Below are 20,892 nucleotides of genomic sequence, written 5' to 3'. Positions count from 1 at the left end.
AAACACAATTACAACTTGTTACGAAATCTAAATTAGTAAATTATCCGAATTTAAAGATTAAAATGAAAAAAAAAAACACTACAAAGTTTCTGATAAATGTTGAAAAATTCAAAGATCAAATTTGAGATTAAATGTTACTTTTATCTTTTATTGTTATACTTTTTATTTTTTCAGTTTTAAGCTGTTATAGGTCATAGCTTAGAATCTGTCTACATTTTGCTAGAGGTTAATTATTTGTTTGTATTAAATTATAAAATAAAATTTTAAAATTTAAAATATGCTCTATATTCTTATATGTTTTGTTTATTTGAAATTTAGTCCCTACTTTAATTTTTAATAATATAGTTTTTATTTTTAAATTTAAAAATAATTCAGGTGCAATTGTTACCAACATTATTTTTACATCTCATAGTTCCTACTTAAACTAATATAACACCTAAGCATATAAGATTTTCATAGTTTCCAATCTGTTTTTTTTTTTTTTTTTTACCTTGATCTATTTCATGATTTTGATATATGTATCAAACGATTATGAGTACCGGATGCTTTATTTAATCAGCATTATCTTGAAACAGTTAAGAAATTTTGTGAGATTCTTTTGCGTTTTTTCCAGCCAGGGAGAAAGCCATGGTTTTCAATTTAGAGTTCGTAAAGACTATAGTTACAGCTGAACAAGTACTTGTACTGGATCCTCTCCAACAGGAAGTTCTTCAATTTGTGGATTAACTAAGACTACAACTTCCTCGTTAAAGTGATTCTAAGATGCAAGGAGTGAGCACAGTGGATGTTAGTGATAGTGAACTGCATGTTTTAGCTAGTGAACAGTTGTTACCTATTCCCGAAGTGCTTCTATTTGAGTTTCAGGTTCTGGAGATAGCGTTAGAGGTTGTCTGCTGATTTCTGGACAAAAATGTCGCCGATCTTGAGAGGGATGCTTACCCTGCGTTGGATGAACTGGCAAGAAATGTCAGCACCAAGAATCTTGAGCATGTACGGAGTTTGAAAAGCAGTCTCACTCACCTGCTTGCACGTGTATAAAAGGTATTTCTTATGCCCATTGTTATTTTTTTCAAAATTCAACACCATAGTTGTTGCTCATAAGGACTAAGAAAAGTACTCCTTATCTCAACTCAGAGCATTTGTTTGTGTGTGTGTGTGAAGAGGGAAGGAATGATGAATATAACTTCTCAAGGCATCTGATGGAATCTCCAGCATTTGCTATATACAATTTCACAACGCAAACATATATATGATTCTTCAAAGATGTAACTTATTTATGCACATCATTCACACACGTGCCAGATTATTTTTTGCGAACAATTGATGAGGACCTGTTTAATGTCAGGTGAGGGATGAAATCGAACATCTTCTGAATGACAATGAAGATATGGCACATTTGTATTTGACAAGAAAGAGGATCCAAAATCAGCAATCAGAGGCTGTGTTGAGTGATGCATTTTCAAATAGCATCGCTATTAATCCGCCCCATCTACGTCAGCTTGGTTCAAATAGGAGCAGAAGTTTCAGCAGCCACTTTTTTGACGACCACAATGTCGAGGATTTGGATATGTACTGCTCGAGGCTTATTTCATGCAATTGGATGGAATTCGTAACAAGATATTATCGGTGAGTAATTCATCTTTACCATGTACGTTTCACCTCCTTTGACTTGGTTCCGAGTACCATTTCCTTCTTTCGATTTGCAGGTTCGCGAATATATTGACGATGCAGAAGACTATGTCAATATCCAACTCGACAGCCATCAGAATGGAACTCATTCAACTTCAATTGACATTGACCATAGCATCGTTTGCTATAAGTACTGAAACTTTGGTAGCAGGGTGGGTGGGTATGAACATCCCTTGTGCATTGTACCAAAAGAATGGGATATTTGAAATCTTTACTGGAGGTCATACACTGGGATGTTTGTTGATTTTCCTACTTGTCCTAGAATATGCCAGATGGACGAAGCTGATTGACGCTTGAAGTTATCCTCATCATCAAACTATCCAGGTCTATTAGCTTATACAAAATTTTATTTTATATTTTTGGTTCCTTTACTTCCTTTTAGATATGTAATTGTAAGATATCAATTTTGCTTCTTGACAGCTACCTTACATCAATTCTGATTTCCCACTGAAAGAGAAACCATGTTTTATGCATAAACAAAATAGTTTCCAACTGCTAAGCTTTCTTTTCCATTGTAGCTGTGATTTTGGGTTACCTGTTTTTTCCTCATAGCTAATGATGTTTGAAATGGATTGATTGGATCATGAACCGGACGGATTTTCAGTCTAAAGAATGACATTGAATTAGTTAGATTAAAAATCGATATGAATTAGTTGAATTGTTTTTTAAAAATAATTTTTAAATCGAAACGGTCAAACCGGTGAATCGAAAGCTTAATTTATTTATAGCATAGAGCTTAAGTTCTAATGTACGAAACTCAATATTGTTTTTTGGAATTTTATCCCAAAATAAAATCAGTATTCAACAATTTGATTGTAATGAGATATTTTAAGGTTAAAGTACTGTGTGCTTTTAAAGTTCATCAATAAACTTTGTAGGGTAAGCATATACCTATATGTTTTTTTAGTTTTTTTTTTTCTGTATTAGAAAATCATTGCATATGATTGCTCCCAACATTCTTGCTTTTATAGTTGTTTGATAGCTGTGGTCACTAATCACCCTCTCCCTGTTTGTTTGACAATTTATGTGAATTTTAATTGCTATAAAATTAATGTGAATCTCAGGGTTGTTGAACCAAAATTGTTTATTATTATTATTATTATTATTATAAACTTGATTTGAGGTTGTGTTAGATGCCTATAACGTGATCTCGTGAATTAAATAAAAATTTTAATTTTTTATTTGAAATTCTAATAACATTTTTAGTATTTTTTTTTGTAAAAAATTGCCATAAATATATTCATGTAATTATATTAAATTAATAAGAAAATTATTATAATCATGACTTGCGATATGGTGATTGCTCACTTCATCCTTTTATCATATGGTTAGGGGTTTGGTCCCGTTCATAGGAATGAAACACATTTTATAAACAATCGTTTATCTTTTCAAAAAACACTCGTGACAAGAAAATTAATCGTTGATGATGTCAATAATAAAACTATAAAAAAAAAATTTGTCGACAATTGAACTATAATTTAATTGTGTATGAATTAAATATCATTAGGCTTTATTAATTAAAATTATTATGTTTAGAGATACCCCATTTTGCATCAAGTTTTAAATCTACATAGCTTAGGTAGCTTTTCCAATTACATTAAAATATATAATGCATCTAGAAGAAGCTTGTTCAGATGTGATTATAAAGTATGGTAATCAATGACATCAATAAACATTTAGTCTTTAAATATTTTTAAATTATAAAAGAAATTGGTAACAAACATCTTAAAAGCATAATTAAGATTAATAAAATAAAAAAATTATGTTACAAATAACATGTGGGTGGAGGATATTGGTCACCAATATTTATATTTGTGTAATGTTGGATAATAAATAGAAAAGAAAAGTAACACCAAATTTTTGGAGAAGTCAGATCCCTTCTTATCTTCCTATATGAATAACATGCTGGCCTTGCAACTTGCAATTTGCAACTTGTTGTAATAAAATGGTCTTTATTTTGTACTTTTTATATATATATAATATTACATATGTTTGTGGAAATATCAATGAAAGGAACAAAAGAGAAAAACAAACTTTCATTGTCCAAATTAATTTTTTATGTATAATTTTAATTTGTTTATTGAATAATTTCATTATAAATTCGATTATATTTGTTCTTTTATGACACAATGTTTAGAACTACTCATAGTTTCTCTTCAACTTATAAATACGAGAATAAGCACAAGCAAACTCATATTCTCCTATATTGATTAAACTAAGAGTCAATAGATAATTTTATTTAAATTTTAGATTTAATTATTTTTATTGAAATAATTATACTTCCATGTATTACCTGTTATATGAATTATGGCTATAGTTGTAACTATAAACTTCTTCAAAACACAGAACATTGTACAATGCAATGAAATTGGACTAGTAATGGTAGGTAGGACCACATTAAAAGATAGTCCAAAATCTTTATGTTTTCACCCCTTTATTTTGCAATCAATGTTCAAAAACTTATAATTTTATAATTCAGGTGTTTATGGGTAGAGTTAGATTGGATTTAAGTTGAATCTATATAGAATGTAAATCGGGTCAAGCTCGGATCTTGAACGTCAAAATTCAAGCTCGGCTTATAATTTAAACAGTTTTAATTCTTTTATTCAAGCTCATTCTTTAAACTTTATATTTTTGTCTAAGTCCTAATCCCTCCCTGACCTTTATATGAAAAGATAATATACGTCAACACACTCGTTCTCCTACACTGACAATAATGCTAATGACAATCGATCTACATTCAATCGGTGAACTGAAATGAGCAAAATAATAGTTTCAATGCATAAAGAGCAATTACCATATCATCCTAATACTAAGTCTTAGAAACGGGGAGCAAGAGCAAAAAATCAGAAATAGCATGGGTAGATTACGATATTTGAAAATTAGAGGGTTGAAAGGCGAAATATATATTTCTAACTTCGCTCCTCCATATTTATTAAAATTGCTCAATCCAGTCCCTGATTCGTGATTCCCACTTCCAGCTTTCAACGCAGAGAGAGAGAGAGAGAAAGAGAAATATAAATACAATAGAAAGAGCAATAGAAAGAAAGAGGAAGGCAGAGGGTTCATAATAAGGGGAACCGAAAACGGGAAAAAGAAAACGAAAAAAGGCAAACCCTAGGAAATTCTTAGCTTCCGATTTTGATTCATTGAAGATTTACATTTCGAGATCTTAATTCTTCAGTAATCCAGAGGTAAGCTTTAATTTTTTTCTTTATAAACTTTAACAAAAAAAAAAAAAAAGGTTTGTTTTTGTTTTCAATCTGTTTTTAAATCTTTTGAATATATATGTATATATATCAAGTCAATTTGAATGCATTTTCATTTCTCACATTGTGTAACATTTCCTTTTTCATTTTTTTTTACACTGAATAAAGAATACCTAATCTTCAATGCTTAGTTTTTTATTTTTAAAATTTCCTGAGCTGCATTTTAGTTTCTATCTATTTTAGATTTTTTAGGCTCCTTTTTGTTGCTAAGGAAATGTGGAAAATAATAAGAACTCATGGTTTTAAGTATTCTATACTTTGTTTAGCTTAGGTGCTGTTTTATTTGTTAATTAATTCATTTATTATTATCCAGAACAAAATTTCAATAGGATTTTGAACCTTTTTTCCAGTTTGTGAAGAAATACTATAAATAATGCTAGAATCACTGTTATAAGTTAATTGAATCTGTTAATTTTGACAGATTTTGCTTTGCATTTTTTCTCTTTTTCGTTGGATGAAATTGAAGAGTGTCATTTAAGGTAATGAATTAGGTTATTTAGATGTCGTTGTGAGGATAGTCATAAACTGTTGATCTATTTCCTGTATGCATGATATGTGCTGCTATTTCATTCGGACTGACCACTTGCTTTACTAGTTGACATATGTCAAGTGAATGCTTTTCGAGCATGATATGAGCACGGTTACATTGGATAGGTTTTCTTGCTTGACAGAGATTGGGAAGCACTCTTTCGAGTCATTGTGTTTTGTATAGTATTTTATTTTTAGACATTCTTTTATTCACAGTTACGATTAAAATGATCGAAATACAGATCTTCATAAGAGATGTCGTGTAATGTCTTAATCTTCTAACTTCTACCTACAAAACCAAAGCAGAGTTCTTGTAACTGTAGGTTTTTTTTTTTCTTAATTCTTTGGTTTAACCTGTACCTGAAGATTTAGCAATTGGAACTAGGGATAAAATTGATGTTGATATAATGTGTGAAGTCATGTTCAAATACATGATTCCTGAGCTTTATTTTATCTTTTCTGTGATCTTTCCATTTGGATATGTATAATTCCCAGAATGTCTACTTGTTCTGTAATACTGTGTACCAGACAAACATTTTTATTATTAGATGACTGTCTGCTATGTGACAATAGGTTTGATGCATGATACAGTCTATTGTTTTTCTGATTTCCTTTGTTGAACGGAGGGCTTATTGTCTCTTGGTTTGTGAGCTGAAATCGACACCACAACTCTTTTTTCTAGCACTTTTGCTTTTACCTTTGTTCTTATCCTAATGTATCTATTTCATGATCTGTCTCTCCCATGCTTTATACAGGAACTGGTTGTTCTTGGCCAATGTCGAATTCCAAGGGGTCAACTAACATAAGAAATTTGATGTTTTCTGGCAAGCATGCCTTACTTCCTCCTAAAAGTCCATTTCCTACAGTGGCCTCAACATATAATGATAGTGCCCCCAACAGTGTAATTGGATCAAAAGCAATTCAAAAACCTAGAGAAGGAAGTACATACCACCAGCGCACTTCCTCTGAAAGCCTTCTGATAGAGGAACAACCTTCTTGGCTTGATGATCTCCTTAATGAGCCAGAGACTCCTGTGCGCAGAGGAGGTCATCGACGCTCATCAAGTGACTCTTTTGCATATATTGATGTATCTAATGGTCCTAACCTAGATTATGCAGCACAGGATGAGTATGGATATAAAAATATGATTTCTGGACTTTCTTGGGCGTCTCAGGACTTTGATCACCACAATTGCAAAGATGGTCGGCTTAACTCTTTCCGTGCTGATGTGAACTTAGTAAAGCAAAAGCATAGGGCATGGGATTCATCTTTGAATGTTGTGACTCATCCAAGTGGGCTTCCTTCTTTAAGAGAAAACACATTTGTTCAGAGTTTAGGATCATGTGCACCACAAGAACTAGAGCGAGCACAATCAACAGCAAATGGAAAACAAGATTCAGCTAAATCTGTCCCTATTGATGCAAAAGCTTCTTCTGAGAAAAAAGATAATTCTCATGCTAAGTCTTCTGCCTCTGACAGTGACACGAAAAGAGCCAAGCAGTGAGTAGCCCGTTTCTGTTGTTTCACAAAGGAGTGTAGTAATACTGTAGTAATATATTGTGCTCTCCTGGTTGTGAGGCCTGCTATGTTTTTAAAAAAAAAAAAAAATCCTTTTTGTTGCTTGTGCTTGCATAAAAATTTCACACTGTTGTCAATATCTTTTAAAAGTTACAGTTTATGACTTATGAGCTCAAGGAATACTGATAGTTACTTGTAATGCTGCTAATGTTGTTTGTGATTACTTTTGCCTATAATGATGAAATTAATAAGGAGCTAGTAAGTTAATTTCCAATGGGAGTTATAAATGATTCTAGGATATGGATCTGCAGGTTCCCTAGGAATGATTGTATGATTGGATGTTTTTTGCAGTTGCATTCACTTTGTAGTTGTTTTGCATTTTTGGCCTTGTACCTTGGGTTCTTTGGCTAGAATATGTTTTCTTTTTTTCTCAGTGGAATCATCTATCACATTCGTTCTATTCTTTTCTTTTTGTGCCTGGTGTTCAAGTTGATATATCTTTTATTAATAACTAGTGACTTTGATTTACTTTTGCTGTATGATTCTTGAAGCTTTTATCAAAATATTTGGTTAATATACTGATGCCTATGTTGGTAGAAATTGTTTAATTATGGTACTTTGTTATTGTCTATTGCAGGCAGTTTGCTCAACGCTCAAGAGTGCGTAAACTTCAGTACATAGCTGAGCTGGAAAGAAATGTACAAGCTTTGCAGGCAAGAGTTAGTCAAAACTGAAGTTATTACTATTATCATATACTTACATTTGAAATTGACTTGAAGTTATGAATCAGTATACGCCATATAATAATGAAGTGTTAATTGTGTTTCTTACTTTATAGGCTGAAGGATCTGAAGTTTCAGCTGAGCTTGAATTTCTTAACCAACAGAATCTTATTCTTAGCATGGAGAACAAAGCTCTTACTCAACGTTTAGAAAGTTTAGCTCAAGAGCAGGCTATCAAATACCGTAAGTGCCTAAAGCATGACCTCTAAGGCTCTGATTAAATGTTATTTTCCTGCAGTACATATTGCATTTCACCTTTTTTTTTTCTTTCCCCAACCTTCTAATTATTTGTATGAGCTGTACTAATTGGTATCTTGAGGGATGATAAACCAGATAGGTTTTTGTAGTCCACAAGCTGCTAATGAATATGCTTCAAAAGGAAACAACAATACAGGCAGTAGAAACTTTGACCGAAAGAATTACCGAATAGTTGGTCTGAGATAGTTTGGGCATGAGTGGCTTGATAAACTAAGATTTGCTACTAAATTCTAGAACGATTTGGGAGGAGGAGGAAGATATATGAAGAAATTTGTATTAGAGATCACAGGTTTCTTTGGTCGTGATTTAGTTTATTACACTATTAAGGGATATAAATGTCTTCTTGTGCTTTGAATGGGAGGAGTAAGATATGTCTTGACTCATGAGTGATTGACTTTCACTTGTTTTACCTATCATGTTAGGGGGGAAAATATAGGGGTCCGTGGTCCATGTCTTATTCTTTTTGTTTGGAAAAGTGATTTCCCCCTTTCTTGCGAGGCACAGGCTCCCTTGACAATGCATTGGATCTTCCAGAAGCATGAATTATTATGAGGGCCAATGTGTCTAAGAGGCCATCATTGATTTGTTTGTGATGAACATTAGTTATTTTATTTGTTTAAAACAATGTTTTATAGAAGGAAAACTAAACCGTGCAATCATTGTGCTCAGTTGAGCAGGAAGTATTGGAGAGGGAGATTGGTAGGCTACGAGTCTTGTACCAGCAGCAACAAAATCAACAGCAACAGCAACCGCAACAAAAGCAGCCATCATCTAGCCATCGACGCTCTAGCAGTAGAGATCTTGATTCCCAATTCGCAAACCTCTCTGTGAAGGAGAAAGATACTAGTTCAGGCCATGACACCGTCACCGGTCCACTCCGCATTTAAACATCTAATTTAGCCAGAGCTTTTTGTGCTAATACTTCAACCGTCGCTGCCATGCTGACCAAATTTGTTGTTTCCATTTGTGCTGGATAAAGCCAAGTTCATCTGGTCTTGGTGCCCTCCCTCTGCCTGATCTCCTCTTTATTTTCCGTCATATCTTACCCTTATTATTTTCCTTTCAGCCAATTAAATCTTCTTGTGCACCTGGTAGTCATTGCCGAAAATTCAATTTCTGGCCCATGATTCACCTGAGGTGGTAAACATGAAGAACAGGTTCCCCTTCCTATCTGTTCATCAGTGGTTATTGTGGTTCTGGAATTTTATCTGCTCCATTTTCCCTCCATTTTGAGTATCCACCCGGTGGATCCCACCTTATAGTGCAGAGATCTTTAGGCTGTTTAGTTGTGCATTATATATAAAATGCATAGTGGCAGGAAATTATTTCTTGTAAAATGTTTTAAATCAAATCTCTGTCATATTTCTGGGTTCTGTTGGTTATAATTATTTGCCTGGTATTGCCCCTCAGCTTGAAGATATTTGCTGTTTACAGGTTTGCAATCATGGAGCTGCCCTGGTAACATAACCCTAAGAGTAGTTTCAACTACTCTATTTGTTTTTTACTAACTTGAGCTTACTTTTAATATGATTGTCATTACCAACCTTACTAGAACGCAAATTCCTAGACAGACAGCTCATTTACGTTTCAGCTGACTCAATGTGACTAAGGCAGTTAATTCCGGACAGGGAGGACAGAATTGGATTGTTTAAGAAAAAGAGGAACAGCCAATGTTATTTGCTCAGTTACTTTTGGATGGTAGGGTGAATCATGTGAGTTGAAAGCGAAGCTTATGTGAAAGAAAGATGTTATTGCATTCCAGGCTGGTCAGTGGTCACCCTTGCCCTACAACCATTATTGAGCTGTAAGGATGTTAACCCACGATCAAGCCCTTCTGCAAATTGCATGCTAGTTGTCATTTATATACAAGAATCCGAGAAAGATGTTAGTTGTCTGTATGTTGCTCAGATTCTTCCTTTTCCTTGAACAGTCGTATCTGATGCACGGATATGGAGATATTTTCTTTAAGTACATGATTTTTTTAAAAAAAACAAGCTAATTTTACCCGTGTCGAATATATACTTATATTGGACACACTTGAATCCAATGCAAGCCAGGTTGGTTTTGCGTTCAAGTGTGTTTTTTTTTTTTGGATTAAGGTAATTTAGCCCGGTTTAAGGCTCGGGTTCCTTCAAGTCATTTGAATTCGATCTCGGGTTAGGTTTGTGTTAGCCTAGCCAAAATTTCAGATTCTGAATAAAATTTACAAGCCTGTACCACAATCTTTCTAGCATTCACAATCAAGAGACAGTTCCAAACCGGGTAGGAACGTTTTCAAGTTCTTTCACCTTTACTTTATAGCAATTCTCAATGGAACAAAGAAGAGTGGTTTTTGTACAATTAGAAACTTGAAAACTCTCACTACTCAGCACATAATATTAGCAGCCACAAAAGGAAAAGGATGGTAGAAAAGCTCAATTGGGCACCAAGTTGTGCAGTACTAGGCAGCCTGGGGTACTGATCAGGAGGGGGCATAACGCATTCATCGCCATTAAAAAGAATCCTTCTAGGGAAACCCCATCCTTCTCTGAAAGTGAACATATCTGGATCTTTGAGTAGCAACATTTCTGTTTGAACATTTCCACTTTCACCTTCCTGCAGCAGCATGTCATTGTAATACTCAATCCCCCAAAACATCCCTGTATCATCTGCAATTTAGATGCATCAAATGTTATGTATCCTCAAGCTATTAACATTTTGTCACGCTGGGACCAAAAAGCAAAAAAGTTAGTATTTAGTCAAGTTCATCTCAAGTTTTAGTTGTTCTGTTTGGATTATATGGATTTGAGGCTCAAGGTTTGGGAAATTTCAAGTTTGGGCTATCTTGGGTTAATTTTGGATTCAAATGGTTGACCATTTATAGTTAAAACAAATTTGGTCGAGCTTGGGTTCAAATTGGTCGAGCTAGATTTTTGAATTCGGGCCACAGATTACCAGTCTAAATACTAGCAATATAGGGCTAATTTATGCATTAACCCTACATTATTGTATTACTAAAATTTTCCAGCCCACAAATAAGTGGCATGGCATCAGCTGGATGACTGAATGGACCTTCTATATAACTTACTGATCTGGCCATATTGGTTAAGTGGTTCATAGTTGAAGCTGAAAACTTGTATCAAGCTTTTCAAGTTGGGGTGCAATGCCACCAAGTTCCACTGGCTGTAATTCTTCAAGATATTCAGATTATTCACAGTTATCTTCACCCTCCAATAGTGTGTGTAACTTTGTTTCACATGCCAATGAACTCGAATTGGGCACATATGCTGCGAGCACCTCACAAAAGATGGTGACTCCCGGTTCAAATCTTTTATTTGTCGCAACAACGACGGTGTTTCACCAAATCTGTTTAAAAGTAGTCAGAACCAATGCAATTGTAAGTATTCTTATGCAGCTTTAAGAAGAAATGTCCTCAAAGTTCAACAAAAATGCCAAGCCAAGTATCCGTGCATGTTTTGTATGTATGATTAAAGGAGGATTTACTTTAAACATTTTGCTCCAGCGAATCTTATGCAGCCAATGTACTCAAAGTTCAAATATCATGCAATGCCAAGCATGCATGTGTGTATGTACATATCCATGCATGATGAAAGGAGGATTTACTTTACACATTTTGCTCCAGGTAATCCTTGGCAGCTGCAGCTGCACTTCGGACAAGGAACAATGGTGCTATTGTAGAATGCAGATAAGGACACACAGCACTTTGGAGAAGTAGATGCCAAAAATTGTGAGTACATACATGTCACATTCCATGTCCCTGCAATATATATACACATACATATTTATAGCAAGTTCAGTTCAGTCCAAGGAAAAAAAAATAGAGCTAAAACAACCATATAAACGGTAATGATTAGTGTTAATGGTGAAAATATCAACATTGATTAAGCAATGCAAAAGGGTTACGTATAATCTGGGAAGAACATACCAAGAGCTTGTGTCCACCGACGACCTCCATCCGAACTATACTTACTCGGTGCAACCTGAACCGGTTTTGCACAGGTATATCCCGGAACTCCAATAGTGAAATTTTCGGGCATATGGAAGCCGGATTCATTGGTAGCGGCACTGGTACTCATCTGAAAGACGGCACCGAACTTAGATGGGTCTTGGATCATGGATGATAAGATGCCTCCTTTGCAACAATTAGTAGTTTGCATGTTATATGGGGCTCCAGGTAAAAGGTCAACAATGAAAGGCCTTTTTTCACAACAATGAGGCAATTGGCCACCTTTGAACCTTGAGCAGTTGCCTTGCTCAGTAGCTTCAGCTCCTTGCATGGCCCAAATCACCTCATCACGGGTCCAATCCCATCCCATTTTCCACCCAGGCTGCTCTATGTGGCGATATAGTTGGAAATTAAGTATTGATACCTTCACCTGCAAATTTAACACCAATTAATGGATGGTGATAACGTTAATCCTTTATCTCTAGTTCAATGTCTATGCTTGGAGATATATATATATATATATATATACACTTTGCAAAGTGCACTTTTTTATGTGATGTTTTAAGTTCAAATTAGTTGAAATGTATTGGTGAGTGAAGAAATCTTAGGAACCCAAAGAAAACAATTCTGGTTTGTGTTTCATGATCTAAATATATGCAAACACGCTTCTACCCTTTTTCCTTTTTTTTTTTTTTAATATTATTTTAAGTGAATAAAATTAATTAATATATTTTATATGATTTTTGAGAAAAAAGATAATTTTATGTGCTTTTTTTTAAATTCAATATTTTAAATACAAAATATTTGTTTGTTATTATAAAAAATAATTATATAAAAATTAGAATTCAATTATTTCAATAATTGCGATAGTAAAAACTTCTCCAGTCACTTTCAATTTCAATTTTGAAATTGATTAAATTGGTCCTCTAAAAATGTTAGAGCAATATAATCTCCATCAATTTCAAAAGTGAAAAACTAAGGACAATTAATCATGACATTAATGCTTTTCGTTAATTGTACATAATTTTGATTAGTATAATAATAGATTTAGCCTTCAATTTTAACATATTTTGCTATTTTAGCTTTAATTCTAAAAATTTCAATAACTTCATCCTCAAAATTTACATAAATGTTGTAATATAATTTTTAAAATTAGGACCAAAATGGCAAAATATGTAAACATCAAAACCAAATTTGTTACTATAGCAATTAAAATTATGTACAATTGATAGAACACATTAATGGTATGATTAATTGTCTTTAGTTACTCACTTTCGAAATTGACAGGGATTAAATTGCTCCAAAATGTTTTTTTAAGGACGGATTTGCTCAATTTTGAAATGGAGAGGGATTGGAGAGGTTTTTTACCTTCTTTTTTATAAAATGACAATATTACACCCTTTGAGTGATGACGTATAGGGCAACAATTGGACAAACAAGCCTTCAGTTTGTGGACCCAATTGTCCCCCGAAACTCAAGCCCTGACAAACAAATGTACATTCATCTTACAACTAAAAAAAAAAAAAAAAAGGGGAAAAAAGGACAGAGCGCAGTGAACACAAAACATGCATTGGACTGTAACATAACAGCTCTTCGAACTTCAAAGTTCAAACTTTAGAAGATATATATCATATTTTTTTCACTGTTAGATTCAAAACCCAAAAAAATAAAAAAATAAAAAACTGAAAATTCTTAATGGGAATTAAAAATGAAATCTGACATATATAGGAATATTGCAAAGAATTAATTGCTTAAGAATGAGAAACTTACATCATTAGAGCCAGGATTTGATTGCAACAGATCCCATTTGATTGTTATGTTTCCATGAGGATCCAAAGGATCATATCCATCTGCATTTTTAATCAAAAATATATAAAAAAAATTAAACCCAGAAAATAAAAAAAAGGGGCAAAAGAAAATCAATTATATAAGAATATATATAGAGACTTACATGAGGGTGAAACTGAGCTGAACAGAAAGAAGATGATGAAAGATGAGATAACATCAAATGATATTTGAACAACAAAGTAAAAAGGGTTGATTTTCATAACTCCCATTCTTCAACAAAATCAATTGTTTTTTTTTTGGGGGGTTTAAATTGTCACTAAAAAAATCACTAAAAAAATGGGTTTTTTCTTCTTCTTGTTTTGGTGTTTAAATGTGAGTGGCAAAAAAACAAACAGGAAAAAGAGAGAAGATTAGAGAAGTGTTTTTCATTTGGTTTGACTGTTTAACCCTATTTGAGTGACTCTCAGCAAAAAAGGTTAGAAATAAATTGTAATTAATGCAGTGATAAAGGTTCTTCTTGGATTTGCCAAATTTGGGTGCAAAGAATGCGTCTATTTCTACTTTTATGATTTGTTCAACATTCAGATTTGATGCTTCACGTGTATTCTACATACTCAAACCTCACATTTTCTATTTTTTTTTTTTTACATAATATTTAAAATTATTAATAATTTCTTTTTTAATTTATAAATAGAAATATAATACAATATACCACGTATTATTATAAGTTTGATCAAAATTCAGTTGTGTATATATGTATGTATATGACATTTTATTTAGGGCCAATTGAGCTTATTCTACTTTTTTGAGTCACCTTCAATGTTGGGCCATTGTTGTATCTTCTTTGGGTTTTTATTTTTAAAAGCAAGTAGGTCCAACCCTAAATTCTACTTTCATGAATATATGAAATTACTACTACAAATTGGGAATGGTCAATGGATTTGATTATAATTGATTGGAATTTTATATATATATATATATGGTATGATTGAGTAATTTATTTCATTTCTTATAGGAGTTGAAAATTGAAGAAATTAGGAGGAAAGTTACCATTATAACTATTAATTTTTTAAATGTAATTATATTCTATCAACCCATGTTAAAATATTACATTTTTTAAATTATGTGAGGATGTAATTATTATTTTTTAATCAAAACATATTCTTAATCTATGATACGATAATTTTATGCATAAAAAAATAAAATTTTAATTCTAAAATTCTCACAAAATGACTCATTCGTCACGCTCATGATATTGTGTATAAAAAATCTTTGAAAGCTTAGACTATGACAGTTACTGGTGAGAATTTGAACGAATCAAATGAAAAGATTTTGAGTTAATCGTATTGATGAGTTATATTTTATCATCTTAATTCGATTTGAATTTTTTCGAATCGAGTTGAGTGAAATGAAATTCAAGTCAAGTCGAATAGACTGGAATTGTTTGAGTTAAATTAAAAAATTAAACATTTCAAATTAAAATCTTATTACAGTATAACTAATTCCACGTTTGAGCACATAAATTTGAAATCATATGTATTTGAAAATTTTTTCAAAGCAAAATATGAAAAAAAAAACTTCAAAGTGATAAAATTGAATCATTAATTAATTTATTTAGGTTCCAAAATTATTATTTTATAAAAGTTTAACTTTCTTTAGAAATTTATTAAATTTATATATATTTTAAAATATAAATTTTGGAATTTTTATAAATATTTTGAATTTTTGAAAATTATTTTGAATTTTTTATAATTTTTGTTGAGAGGCTAATTTGCTCATTTTCAAAATTAATTAAAATTAAAGGGATATTTACACTAATCTGTTATTCAAATTATTTGAGTTATTCGAATTTTAAAATTCACCTCGAATTGAACTCGAAACTTGAATTACCTATTCGAGTTGACTCAAAAATTTGAATAACTCAATTCAAATAACTTAAAATTTATTTTTTTTAAATTACTAATTTAGACACTATCATTACATACTTTTATCAATTTAGTCACTTACCGTTAATTTGTCATTAAATGTACTTAAATTTAGTATTTTTTTATTTTGATCACTCATTTTATCATTTTAATTTTTTTCTTTTTTAAGATTTAATTTTTAGTTTTCTTAGCGAAGAAAAAATCTGAGATTTTACTAGAGAAATTAGGGTTAGAAAAACCATTTTATCTTTCTAATTTCTTTTATTTTTATTTTAGAATTAATTTCAATTTTTCTTAATAAAAGGAAAGGAAAACCATTAGTTTTACAGAAATTTACTTGGGCTTTTATAGACTTTAGTTTTTATTAGGAAAATCAATTTATCTTTTTCATTACTTTTCTCAGAATTAATTTTAGTTTTTTAATAAGAGAAAACCTAAAGGTTTATATAAAATTACCCAATTTTATAGAAAAACGTTGATTCTTACAGGAAAAATTATTTTATTTTTAATTTCCTTTAATTTTTATAATTAATTTTAGTTTATTTATAGTTAATACGAAAAACATTTTTACAAAACATTTGACATAATGTCAGTGTTTTATAAAATTAAATCAATTATATTTATAAAGTTTTAAAATTGTAATAAAAATATTTATAAAATTAAATATATTTATAAAATCTTATAAAGTTGAGAAATTATAGTTTAAATATAAAAAATATATAATTAAAAAATGAAAATTTAATAAACATATGGAAACAAAGTGATTTGGTTAAAATAAAATCTTAAACTTCAATTTCATAGTTAGTAAGGAAAACCTCAAAAATTAAATCAAATTATTACCGATGATTTAAATGATTTAAAAAAGTTAAATCAAATTATTACCGATAATTTAAATGATTTTAAAAAATGATTGTCTTGGTTCTAACTCATTTCCACTCTAATATATTTTAAGTTCAAGAGTTGACAAACGTCTTATAAAAGTTTAATAAAATATTTTAAAAATGTTTATTTATTTTTAATTAAAAAATATAAAAACTCTCGAAAAAAAAAAGTCAAAGAAAAGATTAAGAAAAAAAAACATATTAGCCCTTAACTATTTTTTAAGATCGATCGAAGGTGAACCGGGGTAGTGGTTTGCGTATGGACCCCGATGACCTTCGGTTTCCCTTTTTGGTGATTAAACATCGTTGTCAATCGCGCATTAAGGTGATTCTATTAGCCATTTATAAAAGCCGAAATGAGTTGCTTACGCCATCCTGTTATGTCATCATCATTAAATTTAAGGGTAAACTAGTTAGTAGTCCTCAAATTATTAGAGTATTTATAAATTGGTCACCCAATTACGGAAGTTTTTAATTTCATCATAATTTTTTTGAAATTTGATTTTTTATCATTCTTTTAAATCGTTAATGGAATGCTGACGCGCTCGTTCTCTTGTTCGCATAATAACAAATTTTTATCTCCTACAATTTATACTATCAATTTGATCCCATTTGTAAAAAAAAATCAACAAATTAAAATTCTAATTTTTTAAAAATAATAAAAAATTAAAATTCAAGAAAAATATATAAATTGTTAAAATTATTTTAATTATATGTAAGTGAAATCAATTTTTTTAAGATTTTCATGGATTCATTTTCTTCCATAAAACTTAATTCTAAGGAGTTAAAATGCTTAGATCTTAAAACCCACGTCGTGTTTTTCAACTTCTTTTAACAACTTCAAGTTATTGAAGATGACCAAAGCACCGAAAAACAATACCCATGAACTTTGAATAAAGAGAGAAGTTTAAATATATTTAAATGGTATTTTATTTGATAGAATATGTTAGAGACTATATAAGATGATTGATGATAAAATCTATAAAAAAGGAAAAATAAATAATTTCATTTTGCATATAATTAAAATAATTTTTAAAATTGAAATCAAATTGTTTAAATAGGTAAATGTTTGGAACTAAATTTTTTATTATACCAATATCAAAAAGTCATATCAACATTCTGTGGAGGAGCGATCAAACCATCAATTTTAAAAAAATGTTAGTGATGAAATTGAAAATTTTTACTAATTGAATGATTAAAATAGAAAAAATCTAATAGGTGGATGACCACCGACGAAATTTACCCAAAATTTAATTACCTCATCTTCCTTTATCTAGAGGATTGCCGTACGCTTTTCCCTTTCAAAACTTGTCGTTGTCGACCGACGGGTCGATTTGCCATGAAGGTGCGGCTACGGCTAATATCCACTGATGGCTGAAACCCATAAATATCCGACTATCTATCTTCTCGCCATGCTGTCGCTTTTATAATAAAGTTATGATAGAGCAAAAAAAGTCCAGCAAAATATTGAAATTTGTGATGATTTTAAAACTTTGTATTAAGTTTCTATTTATTTATTTAGGTTGTATTGGGTAATTGATTGATAGTTGATAGCTGACTGTTGATTGCAGTAGTTGATTTGATTAATTGATTCTATTAGTTTATTTGATGAACTAATTCTATTAATTGTTTATTTAAAATTATTTGGTAAAACTTAGTGATATATATTAAATGTCACATAAAGGCATGACATATTTTATTGTTTAGTCTTTATTGGGTTAAATTATTGAAATAAAATATTATTACCAATGAATTAAAATATTCATTATGAAAATTAATTAGTGAATATTTTTGAAATTTTAAATAAATAAATTTCTTAAGTTCTTTATTTGCAAATATTAACCTTGTGGAAATTGATAAATATTAATAGTGAATCAATATAATTATAAATTATATTGTTAGTAATAATTATGTCACGCTCTGAATAAATTTGTCAAATAGCATATTTTAATTAATATAAAGTTGTATGAGAAATCATTTTATAGAAATAAATTAAAAATAAATTAAAAGTACATAAATATTTAAGAAATAGATACATATCCAACCAAGTAAAAATAAATATTTAAGAAACATGACGTTGTCTTCTAGCTTTTATCAAACTAGTAGTGATGCCATTACTGATTTTTTTCATTTCATTAGTACTCATACGCTTAACTTCTTGAGTGGAAATGCATGTAAAAAATCGACTAATAGGAAGGAAAACAATCAATTTTCAGGGGAAAAAATTTCAACAAATAAAGGTTAAAAAAAAGTACAACAATTTAAAATCATAGAAAGAACTAACCCTAATGAGATTATTTTAAATGATGCAATAAATTGAGGTTGATTCTCGAGCCTTTTTATCAATAAAAAAGAGTGTTAAATGTTAGCTTGTATTTAATATAGATTATATTTAAAATGCGTGAATCAAAATTTTAATTTATTTATAATTTTAAATCGCTCTCTTAAATGTTAATGACATTTTATTTTTCAACACATCATATCTAAATTGTTTGTATCGTAGGTATACAAGTAATTAAATTTTGATGCATATTTTTGGAACATGCTTTATGTTAGATATAAGTTGACATTTAAACCCCTAAGCTAATTAACATTAAGTTTATAGAATAACATGATTAATGTGATACCGATCTTTTAGAACTTAATTAAAACATTTTAAAGTTTATGAATCAATTTAAAATATGAATCATTGTTTGAAGATGTCTAGTACAATTAATCTCATTTTTCATCGTAAAGACTAGCCCACGATCATTCATAGATTGATTATTAATGTCTTTGCTATTATTATAAAAACCAACATCCAATGATTAATCTCTCTTAAGTAATTAACTCAAAACTTGAACATCTCCAAATAGTATAAGTTGGATTTTATTTTTTTAATAAAATATTTTAATGCATTTTAATTCACCTCATTTTACATTCATAAAGATACCAATATAAATCAAGCTAACGAATAACAACAGCTCCTTAATGAGACTCTGTTTAAACTCTGTTATTATCATTATCTGCATCCACCAACTTGTGATTTGTACAAATATTATATACCACAAGAATAAAGTTCCACAGTTCTATATAATCTGTTTCCAAGTCATGGACATGAAAAGTGCCTTTTTATTTTCATATTGCTGGTTAATCCATGATGTGATATTTGGCGCTTGCCACTTGTCGTTCTTATATCTGAAACATGTTTACTAGTCTCACAAGCAACTTATTTTGTCAAACATATTGGATAGGACTTTCAATGTCACTAATGCACACTCGCGGTAGTACTTGGCCTAGCCTTCCCAAATTTTATGATTGGATCTCGAGTGATCCCCCCTTGCCTATTTAAGAACTGCAAATTTCTCTACTTCCCATAGTTGTTAAAAAGAAAAACCCTAAAACCGTAGGTACGTAGTAGCCATGGGAGTGCCACCACTGTACTCTGAAACAAATGAAATTTTCTCGAAAGACCTATCAAAGACCGACGTTGGTGTGAGGCTATCATTTCCCATGAAGGCTCTAAAAGATTTTCAATTCCTTGAAGGTGAAAACAAGACGGAATTCGAAGCTGCCGATGGAATTGGAAATCGTTGGAGATTTGGGCTCTCCAAAAGGAAAGCTCGCCACTCCAAATTCCACCCCAAACCTGTGTTGTCTTCAGGTTGGCTTGCGTATGTTAAAGCAAAGGGTCTGCAAATAAATGACAGGTTCTTTCTTTACGGCGACCTAGACAAATTATCGACCAAAAAGAGATTCAGAGTTCAAGCACAGAGAAAAGTTCGCAGACCCATCAAGTTATTTGGCAAAGAAATACTCGTTGAAGAGGTTTGGGTTGATATTGAGGAGTTGGAAGGCCTAAAGCAAGAGACTTCTCGTTCAATTTCATGAACCAACCAGAGCCTTCGACACTAGTAAAAGTGGTTTAAAGCTTCAACTTTTGTTTTTTCTTTCTCTGATAAAGCGCCACTATTTCTTAAAATCTTGATAATGTATGAAATGATTATTCTATGATAATGGAACACTGTTGTTGTACGTATGATGCATGTTGTTAGATAAATTATTCTATAGAAAGGGTTATATCATAAGCACTTCTTTCCTTTTTAACTCTCTCCCCCTTTTAACGAAAAAGTTAAATTTTCATCCATGGAAGGTGTATATATTATTTGTAGATCAGATTGTCATATGTCTTCTAAAATAAAATGTATTTAATTTTAAAATATTTTAATAATGTAAGGTACATTTTATTTTCAGAGAAAAAATACAAGTTTAAACCATAGAAATGATTTCATTAGGAGGATCATTATAATTCCTATAAAGATTAATTTT

At 30.9% G+C, this 20,892-nt stretch overlaps 2 protein-coding genes and 1 pseudogene across 3 annotated transcripts; 2 read left to right on the top strand and 1 right to left on the bottom strand.

Annotated features, from left to right (window-relative positions):
• Positions 1 to 531: 531 nt before the first annotated feature.
• On the top strand, positions 532 to 2,181 carry LOC108462237 (magnesium transporter MRS2-4-like; annotated as a pseudogene).
• Positions 2,182 to 4,527: 2,346 nt separating this feature from the next.
• Positions 4,528 to 10,038, top strand: LOC108464173 (uncharacterized protein At4g06598-like). 2 transcript variants are annotated; one of them, XM_053024112.1, is made up of 6 exons: positions 4,528 to 4,883; positions 5,380 to 5,437; positions 6,242 to 6,986; positions 7,642 to 7,717; positions 7,843 to 7,969; positions 8,714 to 10,038. In XM_053024112.1, exons 3-6 carry the CDS (start codon positions 6,262 to 6,264, stop codon positions 8,929 to 8,931), a joined length of 1,146 nt encoding a protein of 381 aa, XP_052880072.1. In that variant the 5' UTR covers positions 4,528 to 4,883; positions 5,380 to 5,437; positions 6,242 to 6,261; the 3' UTR covers positions 8,932 to 10,038. The 2 variants fall into 2 exon arrangements, with proteins under 2 accessions (XP_052880072.1, XP_017619807.1); XM_017764318.2 differs by lacking the exon at positions 5,380 to 5,437 and having other exon boundaries at positions 4,536 to 4,883.
• A 277-nt stretch (positions 10,039 to 10,315) lies between these two features.
• LOC108464172 (COBRA-like protein 6) lies at positions 10,316 to 14,205 on the bottom strand. Its single transcript, XM_017764317.2, has 6 exons — positions 13,942 to 14,205; positions 13,761 to 13,840; positions 11,970 to 12,420; positions 11,648 to 11,801; positions 11,112 to 11,389; positions 10,316 to 10,692 (listed from the first exon to the last, which is right to left on the bottom strand). Exons 1-6 carry the CDS (start codon positions 14,045 to 14,047, stop codon positions 10,406 to 10,408), a joined length of 1,356 nt encoding a protein of 451 aa, XP_017619806.1. The 5' UTR covers positions 14,048 to 14,205; the 3' UTR covers positions 10,316 to 10,405.
• Positions 14,206 to 20,892: the final 6,687 nt, after the last annotated feature.

The sequence above is a fragment of the Gossypium arboreum genome, chromosome 13, assembly GCF_025698485.1.
Source record: "Gossypium arboreum isolate Shixiya-1 chromosome 13, ASM2569848v2, whole genome shotgun sequence".
In the NCBI taxonomy this organism is placed as follows: Eukaryota; Viridiplantae; Streptophyta; class Magnoliopsida; order Malvales; family Malvaceae; genus Gossypium; species Gossypium arboreum.
Note: the sequence above shows the minus strand (reverse complement) of the source record. Positions and strands in the feature narration are given on the sequence as shown.

Excerpts from the sequence above, each read along its gene's own strand:
- LOC108464173 (XM_053024112.1), top strand. The coding sequence starts at position 6,262 with ATGTCGAATTCCAAGGGGTCAACTAACATAAGAAATTTGATGTTTTCT. Across the intron at positions 6,987-7,641 it reads GACACGAAAAGAGCCAAGCA|GCAGTTTGCTCAACGCTCAA; the intron begins GTGAGTAGCCCG and ends TGTCTATTGCAG. Across the intron at positions 7,718-7,842 it reads GAAATGTACAAGCTTTGCAG|GCTGAAGGATCTGAAGTTTC; the intron begins GCAAGAGTTAGT and ends CTTACTTTATAG.
- LOC108464172 (XM_017764317.2), bottom strand. The coding sequence starts at position 14,047 with ATGGGAGTTATGAAAATCAACCCTTTTTACTTTGTTGTTCAAATATCA. Across the intron at positions 13,841-13,941 it reads CAGCTCAGTTTCACCCTCAT|ATGGATATGATCCTTTGGAT; the intron begins GTAAGTCTCTAT and ends TTAAAAATGCAG. Across the intron at positions 11,390-11,647 it reads CCTGGAGCAAAATGTGTAAA|ATTTGGTGAAACACCGTCGT; the intron begins GTAAATCCTCCT and ends ACTTTTAAACAG.